This window comes from Aythya ferina (assembly GCF_964211825.1).
Source record: "Aythya ferina genome assembly, chromosome: 7".
NCBI classification, from domain to species: Eukaryota; Metazoa; Chordata; class Aves; order Anseriformes; family Anatidae; genus Aythya; species Aythya ferina.
Genome location: NC_140302.1, coordinates 11,511,362 through 11,525,177, shown reverse-complemented (window position 1 = coordinate 11,525,177; position 13,816 = coordinate 11,511,362). Strand labels below are relative to the sequence as shown.

General features: G+C 36.9%; 1 protein-coding gene across 2 annotated transcripts in view; it reads right to left on the bottom strand.

Moving 5' to 3' along the window:
- The window catches only part of LOC311439542 (rap1 GTPase-GDP dissociation stimulator 1-like), a 40,139-nt gene that overhangs the window by 14,038 nt on the left and 12,285 nt on the right, over positions 1-13,816 (bottom strand). For both annotated transcript variants that reach the window (XM_084525360.1, XM_084525361.1), the window contains exons 2-7: positions 10,643-10,753; positions 7,594-7,716; positions 7,296-7,421; positions 5,199-5,327; positions 4,086-4,211; positions 3,333-3,476 (exon numbers count right to left, since the gene is read on the bottom strand). In XM_084525360.1, the coding sequence (XP_084381486.1) occupies positions 3,333-3,476; positions 4,086-4,211; positions 5,199-5,327; positions 7,296-7,421; positions 7,594-7,716; positions 10,643-10,753 (759 nt within the window). The remainder of the gene's footprint in view (positions 1-3,332; positions 3,477-4,085; positions 4,212-5,198; positions 5,328-7,295; positions 7,422-7,593; positions 7,717-10,642; positions 10,754-13,816) is intronic.

The window sequence follows — 13,816 nt, the reverse complement described above, 5'->3', positions numbered from 1 at the left end:
GCGTTGCACTCATGAAATTTGGAAAATCTCTATTGACCTAGAGAGTTCTTATCTATTCAAAGCTGGTGAAAGATTTATACTTTCCAGAGAATCACCATTTTGCACAGTAAGTGCTCCACAATTCTTTGTAAGTGCATTTCTGTATGTCTGTATAGTCTCCGTTTATTTTGAGAACTCAGTCTGAAGTGATGAGAGGACTTTTGTTATCAGAACTTCCTTAGCTCTCCTTGATAGGAAATGAGAAGGTGCCTTCCCCTGAAGAGCTGATGGAAACTGTTACCCTCTGCATCTTTTGGAAGGAAGTGTTTTGAGGATGATATTTGGCAAATATTTTTCTGCATTTTATTATTTTGTGTAGTTAATCACACTGCAAGAGAAGCATTTTCTTGACACCAGTCAACATTCTGTTATTACCGTGTTATTACTGTGTAAATATTATTTGTTAGAAAATGGCAAAAATTGTGAATGCCATACAGGAAGACCGCATCTTCACCTGGGGTAAAGAGCTACCTGTGAAACTATGCAGTCTTGGTTGGTACAAATCAAGAATCTGTCCAGAAGTAGCTTTACTTGTTCCTCATAGTGCTAGCTGCATGTCTAAGATTTTTTTTTTTTTTTAATTTACCACTTAAATGGCCATATGTAGTAGTTTTAACATCTGTGCTTGTTTGAATATTATTTCTGCCCCAAAGTAGTAAAAACTCCTCTGTGTTCTCTTTTGAACAAGCCAGTTCTTTTAGCATTTTTACTGCTGTTGCATTTGAGTTAGTGGCATATTTTTCCCCCTGTATTTCTGCATATGTTAAATAAGAAAGTCAAATGTGTATAGAATGAGGGGACATTTTCATGAGAAAACTGTCATTCTGTGAAATAGTTCAAATTTTACTCGTGCAAGAATCTTTTGATAAGTGTTTTATGTCTACATTCTCTAAAGGTGATCTTTTTGCTTGTGATTATTCAAACGTTCTGGTCCTAATCTTTGGAGGTTAGAGTATATAAGAAAAGTTGCCTAGCCTTCTTTAGGAATGATTGTCTGAGAATAGACTGTTGTGTCCTGAGAAAATTCTACAGGCAAAATACTTTGATCTTCATATAGACTAACCTTAAATGAACTTAATTTCCCTCCTCCCCCACCTTTCACACCAAAGAATGGCAGAGCATTTTTTTTTACCCTCTTGTAAAGTGCAAATAGGCAGAACCCATTAGTTGGCTTCCTTGCTTCAATTGTCACAGAGCTCCAAATTGGTTCTCTCCTATGGATTTTTGCCTTGGATGGCAGCAGAACCTTGAATTTAATGGCTCATAGTTAAACTCTGCTAGGAACAGACACTTTCATAGCTGCAAAAGCTGTCATCTTTTCACTGCCTCAGAAGTCATTTGATGCTGAGATCAGATTTCCATAGGATTTCTTTTCTTAGATTAAAGGCACAAACTGGGGCCTGAAAAGGATTATTCATTTATTCCACATGAAATATCTAATAGGGTTGTGGGGGAGATGGAGGGAGAAGAGGGAGTGACAAAGCAAGCCATTCAGCTGGCTAAGCCGGAGATAGCAAGTCTAAAGGCATGGAGGGCATTTCTGTGGCCTTCGTGGGCAGCCGTGCACAAAGGCTGCTTTAGAGCTAGGTAAGAGACAATGAAGAAAGGAAGGCTAGAAAGGATGTGGGGGAAGGCGAGGAGAAATGCATGTGATACTGTCACATCGTTTTTCTGAAGTGAGCTGTCTTGCTTAACTATTCAGAAAGATCTCAGGGAATCCTTACTGATAATTAAGTTAATGGAGAAAGTTAGGAATTGTTCAAAAAAAGAGTTTCTTTTTGTTAATTAAGCTTGAACCTATCACAGCATCTGTCAAGGAGAAAGGAATGGACAGAAAACAGAGTTTCTTCTGCTGACCGATTCAGCACAGCATGTCTCCCAAGCATCTCTTTATAAGAGTCTCTCTGTGTTTCTCTCTGCATAGTATTAAGGCTCGTTGCTCTCTATAATAGGAAAGTGTGAAAGATAAAAATGGCTTATATTGAGATTCCTTTTTTTCCCCTGATGTCTGAGTAATCCCCTCCCCACTTCCCAAAGTGACTTAAAGTTCCTCAAATTATTTCAATATCCTTAGTCTCTGTTACTTAAAGGTATGCAAGTTTCTAGTTTGCAGAAAAACAAGGTTATAGTTTCAGAGGCATGAGGCAATAAAATCTAACAGTGTTGTTCTTCACTCACAAACAGTGGCTTTCTAGCTTTGATGGGCAGAGAAAAAGCAACCTTACCATTAGTTTTGTAAAATTAGCAAAAGCCAGTGTTCCTGACTCTGTCGCTGCATATGTTTGGATATGAGGCAGTTAACAGCATTCTGGGAGATAATGCAAAATAAATACATAAAAATTCTTCATGGGTTTATCTAAGGCATGATAAATAGAGAATGTTAAAAGTACGTCTTGTGTCTACATCATAGTTACCCCAAAGTGAACTGTTCTGTTTGTCTTTGTTAGGGGACCAGAGAGGACATATGAATCAATAATGACTTGAAGGTTGTTGCTGTAGTTAATAATTTAAAATCTTTAAACTGATGATTACTTTGGAATTTGGTTGGTGGGGTACAGTGTAAGTGTCCAGTTCTTGAAGTTTGTTTTTTAATCTGTGTTGTCCAAAATACAATATAACAGGGCCACCTAAACTTAGGTGCATTAAGTGTCTTCAGCCTTTTTGTAGTGTTGCTCAAATCAGCTTAAAGACTGAGAGGAAAATCTACATCAGCAATGTGTGTAGCTTGGAATGATGATGTTCTTCCTTCTACGTAAATGTGCAATTTACATTACAAGGAAATTCTTACATTTCACTTGTTAATCCAAATGCTTCAAGTATTTAAGTAGGCTTGGGGTAGTGAATGAGGAAAGACAGGTGGCACAGCACCATGTGAACATTTTAATCTGATGATTAGCTTTAAATTTAAAGCAGATTCTTGGCTCATCTTTGAAAGTAAAGTGTTAGAAGCTGGGTGTGTCTGACACAGCCATGGGTACAGCTACAGTGGCTCGAAGTTCTTGTACCTGCGCTTGCTTTCTGCACAGAAGCATTCACATTGTTATTAGATTGCTTGAGGTAGCATATGCATGATGCTTGAAGAGAAGCATTGCAACATGAGCACCAAGCTCCTATAAACACTGAAAAAATACAATGTCTGAGGATTCCCTTAAGGATTATGAAACAGGTTGCAGATGTGTCCCTGTTAAGCAAATGGAAGCAACCAAGCAGATGATGACAACACTTCTTCCAGGTGGACTTCCTGACATTTCTTTATGTATCTGGACTGTCAATATTCCATTATTTTATTTTACCTCCAAGAAGCAGAGAGACAATGAGATCTGATGCAGCCTTCACGATGCATGTATCTTCAGCTTGTGAATTGCCCTGGAGCCTCAGCAGGATGTCAGACAGCACCTCTTGCACACCTGCCTCCACCAACTGAACTTTTAGAGCATCTGTAAAGAACACAAAAGAAAAGCACACTAGAAGTTTCTTGGGTCATATTTGAAGTTTCAAGCTAGGAAGCTAAATCTTTGAATTTAGGTCAGTCTCTTTCCAGGTGTGGTCATTTTTTTTTGTGTGTGTTTCTTTGTTTATCAGACATCCTGGTGCTACGATGAAACCACAGGCAGGATGAGCAAAGCCAGTTATGAGTTTTCATCAGGTATCTAGATATTCTAGATGGATTCTTGTCAGTGCTTTTTACACTGCTGCTTAGAGTAGATATCTTCTGTATTTGGTTGTCAAGTTTTTGATACAAAAAGAAAAGACTTCAGTCTTTTGTTTACTCTGGTATTCTGTTGCGAAGTCATATTCTACCATGGTTCATATTCTACCAAAATAGAGTGGAAGGCTATTCTCTCCTGTCTGGATTTGCTGTCTCACCTATTAAGCTTCCAAGCGTTAATCAGGCTGGGATTTCACATGTTCTTGTGGTTTATTTCCATTGAAGGGATGACTAATTTCCAATAGTAGGATCCCTCAGCAAATGCAGAACCCGGAGCTTAAGTTAAGCACCAGTATCCCTTTCTCCCCTCTTTCTTTCAAGCCAAAAGGAGCCTTACCATTTTCTGCAAGTGCTTGTAGGACCTCAAAGATGATTTCTAACCTTTCATGGTTCTCTGCTCTTCTCAATTGTTTCACCAGCTGTTCAGCAACCTTTGTCTTGCTTAGAGCTTCCTTAGCTGTATCTGCGTATATGATAAAGTCAGGATTTTGGTTCTGTATTTGATAAAATGTTAAAAGCGTATCTTCCTATAATCAGAAGTGACTAGATGTTACTTTGATTTTGAAAGCCTTTCCTGTTTTATTTATAAATACATATATAAATATTTTATATTTATTTATCCCTTTGAACAGCACTGAGACAGCAAAACTCTATTCCATCACTTTTATTACTCCGCATCTTTACTACTTTCATTGTTTTAATGCTTTTTTTTTTTTTTTTTTTTTTTTTGTCTAATTTCTGTAGCTATGACTTCATAATAGCTGTGAAATTAATCCTGGCTTAATTCCTTATAAATTACTCTTATAAATCCATCTGCAGTATGATTTTTTCATTTATCAAATTGGCATCTGCCACATGCCTGTTTGCTGTAGCAGTATATTTTCTGCCTTGATTAGATTAGATAGTTCTAATCTCACTGGGATCCTAACCATCTGCAAGATGATGATAACAGAGATCAAATATTTTAAAGCTTACTGTTCTTAGACATAGAACACATTTTAATAGAATATGGTATTATAGAATATGGTAAGAGATTTTTAAAGGGAAGGCCTGGCTAGAAGATAGTGTGACATACCCCTTTCCTTGCCTCTCCCCTAAAGGCAGGAGGTAATTAAATTATAGAGTAGAGTCAGACCGTATACAGTTTACAGTAGATCAAGTTATGCCATCTATACCTTTTTTCTAGAACAAAAAACAGTCTGCTGAAACTTAATTATTTTAATAATTATTAAATAATAATTGCTGATACTCCACGACAGAATAGTAACTTTCCCAACATGGGTGCTGTGGCCAGTTTCTTGTTATGTACCAGTAAGGGGAAATAACAAGCAAAACCCACCAAAACAAATAAAAAAGCCTACCACAGCTGTGGGCATTCTGCATGTAAATGATAAGGCAATGATAGTGTGAAGTTGACATTTACCTGCAAGATACACAAGCATTTACTTACCAAGGTCTGCAAGATTGCATAAGGCCAATAGGTCAACGTGGACAAGTGGTTCGCTCTCTGCATAATCAGTCAATATTCGGACTAGTGATGAGATTACACCTACCTTCACCAGCTCTTCCTGAAGATCACCTGGTAATAGCATGCACAGAAGTTAAAGATGATTAAATAGGGGCCAATTAAATCAGTAAATAAGGTCAAACTGAGATTCTTTGCAGCAAGGTAATCTAGTTCGTTTTTACACTGTTACATTTCATACAGCTTTCATGTCATGGGTTCAGGCTAATGTGTGTGCATGGAAAATGCAGGTTCAGAACAGCTCTGCTAGACCTCCGGGTCTTAGTTAGAACTGAGTAATTAGGCCACTGTGAAAAATAAATAGATCAGGGCAATTGAATGAGCATCTTGACTAGTAGCACACCTTCTAGTGCAAATTCTGATGGACTGCATCACTTCATAACTATCTGAAAATTGAGTGAGAAATATACATTGGCTTATTTCTCTTGGGGAGCAGGAACCTGACCTGTATTATCCCATGGCTTCTTTCTGCCTAAAGGGCAGAGATATATAAGGGACTCGAACCTATGATAAGGCACCATCTAGTGACGACTCAGCTTTTGGGGATCACCAGTATTCTGAACTGTGTAGTATATGTCCACATACCTGTTCTTTGCATGTTGGTAATGATTATTTTTTGAGGAGAAAAACAAACAAACAACTTTGTGAAAGATGCTTCACAATACCCAGGCTGTTATAAGATACTACTGAGAAAGAGAGGTGGCTTTAAAGTTGATCTAGGAGTGTATCTTTTTTTTTTTTTAATTGTTCTGAATGTAGGGAGCCTTGGAGTGCTTGGATTCAATGTACCTTTGGCATTTTTATAGGCTGAGCAAAGTCATCAGACAAGCATAAATCACTGTAGCTCAAGGGAAGTCAGTGAAGTACGGTAAGTTGAAATGAATTTGTTCATAGTTCTAATATATGAAGTACAGTTGTCTCTGTAGAATTACTGAGAAAATGGATAACTTCTTTCTTCTTTTTGTAGTTTGGTTTGCAGTGACTGAAGGCTTAATTTCTACAATAATTTTGAGAATGCCAAAAACTAAGATACAAAGTTGGTCAGTGGTGGTTGCTTACCATTACAATGACAGTGCTTTTGTAAGTGTCTTGCTGAGAGCTAGACTGCAACTCAGGTGGCAGCACGTATGACAATTACCAGGAAAAGCATCTGGGTGCTATTGTAGGATATGTAATTGTAATTCAATCAGGGAATCATTGATCTAATTTGCAGGGAGGTAGTAGAATCTATACCAGATACAGATTTTTTGCCTATCATGCTTGGATTTCATAGCAACAATGCAAGGAGGCAAACCCATGGTTCTCCAGACAAATCTACATGGGTCCACACTAGAAAAATAAGAGAATGTTGAGGGATATTGATAGTAGACACTGGGTGAAAAGCTCCATATTAACTCCAGGATGCCATAAATACTTTGGTCAGTCTGGGAAGTGAGGATTAAAAAATAATAATAATCTGTTGAGGCAATTAAGTGAAATGGGCTTAATTTTTGAGACCAGCATGCAAGCTGGTATACTGGCTTTATGGAAATCTTTGGAGCACAGAGATCTTCTATATGCAAAGAATGGTCTTTAATAAAGAACTAGATAATATCTCAGTATTTTTTTAATGTTTTTTCCTGACACACTTAAAAAAAAAAAAACAACTGTTGCTTTATAAACACTTGGGAGAAGTCAAAGCCCTTTGGGATTTGGCCCCAAGGTAGTTCTGCTAAGCTGTTAAGGTATATATGAAGCTTTGCTACTCTTTAGTTGAAGAGTGGAACTATTCAGCCTCTGGTCTGAGGAAGATATATCACCTTGAAGTCAAAAATATAGGGGGAAACTCAGTTTAGGGTGTGTTTGGGATGAGTTCAGACTGGCATCTGTGAGCTGTATATACTGTATGACTAACAGGAGCTTGAAGTGCATAGTGTGCTCAGGTCTCATGGAATAAAACATAGCTTATAATTCATAATAATGCCTTCTAAAATAATGTCTTGCAACTAGAAAAAAATTGAATTCTCTCAAGTAGTTACTTACGGTTATCATAACAGATACGGCCGATAGCCCGCCCAGCATGAAGAAGCATTTCTTGGTCTGTGCTTTCCAGCAAAGGTATCAAAGTCACAACCAAATCTGCTTCAATACATGGCTTCTTCATTTCATCTGAAAAGGTAAAGGAGAGGGACTGCTGTGTCTTTTGTCATGTTAAAATAAAATGATTGCAATTGCAAGACCAATAACTGGTAGCCATGAAACAAAATTAAGCAGTGGAAAAACAGCTAAGGTGCTGTAATATGCCTTGTAGTAACGCTGTACATACTAAAGTGCAACATACCGTTCTTGGCTATCTCTGAAAGCACCTGGGCTGCTTTCACTGCACATCGTGGATTGCCTTTCAGGATTTTTGCCAAAGTTAGGAAGATCCCACTCTCTCTGAGTAGGCTGAAGGATCTCTGCTCTGTAATGATAGGAATATTAACACCTGCAGTAGGTTTGCAACTGTTTATTTACATGGTACTTTGTTTCCTAGACTTTTGAGTGGCTGTCTTTGGGATCCAAGTTGCTGCCTTAACAGGGTACTTAAGTCTGTCTCAGTCTAAATATACGGGAATGCTCATCTGCTTAAATTGCAACAAGTGTCTATCCAGCTGATTATTCTGCTTCATGCTGAATTGAAGCACAGGTGGCAAAGCAAAGAGGAAGACATTTTCATCTCTGACTATAAAAAGATACTTGTGTAAGGCATTGGAAGTTGTGGATTAAGATGCTATTCCTGATGTATTGCCTAGCCATTAATTTTGTAGGTAGGCACAATATCTTTTATTAGACCAGCAATTGGAACAGTCCATTCTCTCAGACTTTTTACATTAAAAGCATGTCTAGTTGTCCTTAAAGTAGTAAGTTACCATCTGCCAGGGCATTCAAATAAATGCAGGTTTATGTGATCTCAGGAGAACGCGCAGAAAGACTTTTTTTAGAGAAAGACTTTTACATAAGGATAATAAGAGCTACTTTTAAAATTCTTGTCTGGCTGGTGGGTGTCCTAGCTCAGACCCTAGACAATTAAAATAAAACTTAAAGTCTGTTTCCTTGTTGTCGGTATCTGTGTGAGACTATTTACTGTAAGGCTGCACGTTTTATCGTCATGAAATGACTGATTGACTTTCTTGGTATAAGAATTAGAATATCTCTGATACTGTAGGTAACAAAGGGAATAACCAACCAGAGGATCCCATCTAACCTGCTTCTCTTTCAAAGCAGGTCAAAGTGACATTCTTCTATTTAGAAATGGGCCAAGTTGTATTATAGTAGAAAACCTACAATAAACAGTAATTCACTGTATAGAACTCCAGTGCTAGCCATTTATGTACACCTCATTATTTTGCTTTGACTACTACTACCCATATGATGTGTCTGTGTTATGCAACCCAGACACACTGATGCAGTTTTGAGATGTAGATCATTCCATTAATTTGCTTTTGTCTGGCTATCCCCTGGAGACCATTGAATTTTCTATTCACCTATTGATTTTTCTGTGTTTAAAAGGTAAAGGGTGCTTGAGTATATGTTTTCTAGATACACAGTTTCTTCTTATGTGGTTACATAAACCAGTTCTATAATGCGGAAATGTCATTACAGCATCATTCCACAGTAATTTGGTAAAAGGTTAATAACAAGCTTTCTTAGAGCTAAGCCTTTATAAGAATTCAATCTAATATTTACAGAAGGGAGATTGAGTTCTGGCTTTGTATGTGAAAGCTGACATAACTGTAACTGTCAAGATGTATAGCATGGTATCTTCTCTACTTTATTTAGTACTAAAAGAAAGACTCTTTTGGTATAGGCAGATTTCCTCAGAACATTGCCAACATACTTGATTGCTGAAGCTGGATGCTGTCCTCTTCCTGGCCTGGAACACTGAGTGGGGCTGCAGTGATGTCTGTCTGCATTAAAAATTCACTGAATACTATTGCAAGCATTTGTCGTAACTACAAGTGTGGTCTTTTTGCAAAGCTATTTGCAAACAAGTAGTGTGTATGGCTTGTTTAGAGCTCTAGATCTCTAGTACAGAGCAGTCCTTGGATACTGCTGAAGACCTCTCTGAGGTCTTCAGGAAGATCAGGAAGTCTGGTTAATGAGGAAAGACTGACATTTCGTGAAAGCCTGTGAAAAATCAGATCTCGTGAGCTGAAATCTCTTAAAGGGTTAGAGCCATGTTTGCCTTATTCTTCAGATTTTTGTAACTCTTACTTTCTATGGGCTCAAAGGGGTTTGTTCACATGTTGTGTGTGAAGCACGCTGCTGTACCAGCATGGCCAGATCACTATAGCCACTGAAGGAGGGAGAGCTACCGCACAAGTAAAACAAGCTCCCTCAGTGAAGAATAAACAGTTCTCAATTAACAAGTAATCAGCTCTTGACAGGCATGATTTCTGTCCCCTCAGATACTTAGTTTGCCTCTGCAAATAAGATGTCTGTGAGAAATTGAAAGGGCTTTTGGGCAGAATAGATTGGCAATATCTGTTTGTACAGCCCTGCGGAACAGCACTAGTAAGAAAAGTATAAACAGTTGTTGAGATGAGACTGGTGTTATTAATGGGATGGTCAAATAGAATAATGTCTGTAAATACCTAGGAACTTCTTTTTTGCTCTAATTTATTGGATTATTCGAATTGGTATTTGAAAAATTCATCAGTATTTTAGATAACACTTCAGGAACTTCAGTCTTTGTGCTTATTCGTATGAAAATTACTTCCAGAAGTCAATTTTGGTCATCTACATAATAATTACTGTGCTGTATTGTAGAATAACTAGCTGTAAACTTAAATATGTTCAGTAACAAATTCACTGCATTTTAAGCCCGTTACAGCTTTTTATATGACACAAATAATGGATTTTCTAGTTTAAGATGCCTGTTGTACCATTGAGATTAGTAATTTGAGTGATTAGAGTGATTTAGAGATATTTTTCTTCCAGATCTATTTCTTACAAATTTACCTTAATTGCTAATTAATCCTTGAAATGAGTTCTAGAGGTTAATGTGGTCTATACCTATATCTGAGCTAAGTGTTTCACAGTAATCAGTTTTTACCTATGTTCTGATAGGATCACTCCACTTTTAATCGTAGGAGTTTGTAATAAGTAGAACATTAAATTTGGAATTTCTTTGTAGCTTGAGGTGTTTTAGGGGTCAGTAACTTTATCTGGTCAAAGGTAGGTTTGAGAGTAGGCAGAAAGAAAGGAAAATCATGAAACAGGTTGGGGAGATCTATAGCATCAGCAGCAGCCTCTTCTAATACAGGTTATCACAATAGATGAAAAGCTCTAGTGAATACTTCCACATTGTGTAAACAGTTAAAAAGCGATCAAGAGTGATACTTAGCTATCTTCAGTAAGAGCCAGGAGAATCCCATTTAGACTTTCAAGGATCTGGTCTTCAGATTCTGTGTCATCTCCACAGAGCCCCAGGTACTCCAGGTGCTGACTCAGGGTTTCTAAACAGAAAGGGACGGAAAACTGTTGAGCCAGTATAAAAAAATACTTTTTTTTTTTTCTTTTCTTTTCAGTGACTTCAGCTAACTATAAGCTCATCTTCTGAATTATTCAGGTCTAAATGTGCTCATTAAGTAACTCATTTCACCCAAAAGCATGTGGCAAAACTTTGGTTTACTTCTCATACAACACATAGCTCTTGTGCAGGCATAAACAGCAGAGAGAAATTCTGTCTGGAAAAATAAATTAACGTATAGTAACTGTGGTAGAGTTCGAGGGGGGGAGGAGAGAAATAGAGAACCGAAGTCAAACCTGTAATTTCAAAGTATCTTTTTTATAAAAATAATAGCACATGCAGTTCAACTAGCTGTATATCTACTCACTGATGATAGTGGGCAGTAGCAGGCATTAAAAGAATGCAGTAACTTCAGATAAAGTAACGTACTTGTCCATTTGTTACTGGCAGCCTTGGGCTTTAAAAACAAATCTACTATTTATATCAGTGCATTTAATATATTTTTATGGCCTTTTCTTCCATGAATTTGAAGATTTTTGTTTTCTGTTTCTTTTAATTGAGTCTCTAAACACTCTGTAAGTATTTTGCTGTTCAGCTATTTCAAGATTGCTTATGAATATATTGGAAGACACAGGTTCCAGAAAAGGTAACCTCTAATAACTGTGGCTTTCTATTATGAAAGCAATCTTTATTCTGCCCTTCAGGCTTCACCAGATAACCTTCTCTCACATCCAAAGATAGCTTCAATGATAACCTGATTGAAAGGTTTGTAGAAATCAAAAGGCATGGTTAACAGCATCTTCTTTATTCACCTTCTTGCCAGATCCTTAAAAATGTTTAGAGAGAGATTGAGCAACTGTCATATAGAATCTCTCCCATTTTATTAAAATTACTACACAAATATGTGCTCTACTGTAATCCCACAATTTACCTGTGCAGAGATCAGACTTCTGTACTTTAATTTCCTACGTTGTGTAACTGTGTTTGCCACACTTGCTGCTTTCCAAACTATTAATTCTGCAGTTGATTTAAAGGGCATTCTACACATCACAGTTAATGATTTGATTATTCATTATTTATTCTCTTATACACTCTGGGGAATGACATCCAGACCTGACAATTTGTTACCATTTGTTTTATTGATTAGCTCTAAATCAATCTTCTGCCCTTTCAGTCTGAAGATTTCTCCAACTACTTCCTGGAAACAAAAAGGACTTAAAGTGGTTGAAATGAATGTAAGAAATTATGCTGGAAAACTAATGTCTGAAGGAGTTAATTTATAGTAGAATATAATGTAAAATGTTATCAAAATTGCAGTAAAATAGCATTTCTACTTCACAAACTGTTTCACTGAAAAAGATGATTCATGAGTTTTGGCTTAGAAGTCCTTCAGTAGTTGTGTAGGATTGATAATTCATAATTTTTTCTTGTTTAATAGGTTCACTCTTTTCTCTCTCCCTAATGTGCCTATTAATGTAAGATATATATATATATTTTAAGTTAGAATGTGTAAATTTAGTACTTACAGGAACTGACTTCTACAGAGGAACCAGAAGTGCCTTGAGTTGTTTGGAAGAAAGGAGGAATTAAAGAGAGGGGAACTAGAAGACTAATTAAATGTTATTGTCCTTGAGAAGAAAAAAAAAAAAAAAAAAAAAAGGTAGTTGTCTTTTGGCTTAATTAAAAGCAGTTATTTATGAAGAGTCACAATTTTAGATTTTTGTGCTTTAAAGATGCCACCTTCAGAAAAAATTTTAATCTGCATTCATCAGGTTAAAAATCCATATGGAGAAGAAACATGAGGAAGTAGTTCCATAGCTGTTATTCTGAGTAAGAAACTGAGGCTGTAGGTATCTGATGTCTCTTGGAGAGGTATTGTAATTGAAAGTAACTTTTTTTTTTTTTTTTTTTTTTTTATGGCCTTTTCAAAGTTGTGTGCTAAGGGCAACAGAGGCATAAAATTGATAGATCAGTGTTCCTTGTTTTGTTTTTTAAAAAGTAGGTGACCTTAAATTTGTTGCCTTTTGAAAACTCCTAGGATAGATTTACAAGGGTGATTGCATATGACCTGATTAAAAAATGGGTGTTAAACATTGATTTCCATTTCTGTAAGGTTCTGCTGCTACAGTTTTCTGAATGAAGGTACATGTAGGTAGAAATTTTCTTCCTTCTCTCCACCCCCCAAAAAAAAATCACCTGAGTAACCTGACAGTTGAATCAGCTTTTGTCTTAAACTAGATCTAGTGGGAGTGGGTAGAGAGCTACAACTGCTGATAGTGCAATTTTTAATAAATTAGGAGCCCATGAGAATTATCTCCTGAACTGTATGATTTCATCCTTACCAAGACCCAGAACACATTAGCATGAGAGAATGCATTCACATTCTCGTACTTGTCTAATTAGAGCAATAGTTATATTTGCAACTACATTTCGAATAGAGTTAAGATATTTAGAAAAATGAAAAGGCATCTGAATCTCTTAAATTGGAGGAGGTTATTTTACAAATAGCAGTGAGCAGTATATATTACTGGTCACCCATTAGGATGGGATAGTGCTGGTTAGAAATCCAGGTGCTTTGTTATTTCTCCAGGGAACAGATTAGCAGAGAAACACCATATGCATGATGATGGACAAAGTCCTTGAAAAATAACCCATCTGGTTTGTCTATTGTGTTGTGAAAACAGTACCATAAGCAGCAGAATCACCCAGCTGACTAAAGAGCTATTTTTGTGTGTTTTGCAGAAGGCAGTATTTAACTGCAACAGTCTTAAAATAATAAGCCCTCAGACACTCGGAATTTTCTCATGTTGTATGTTATTTCTTAAAACTCATGTTATTTAATCAGCATGGGACAGATTCCTTGATACTCATTGCCTTTAAGTCAATGCTTATGAAAGTGGAGTTAGGAGGCAGATGCCATCCTGTGGAGAGGCAACAACAGTAGCATGCACAAAGCTCGTGACGAAAGTTGGCCAGAAAATGGCATTTCTGTTTTGTGGAAAATTCTGGGCTGTTGACATTTTGTTTCATCCTGTGCTGGAACAGAATG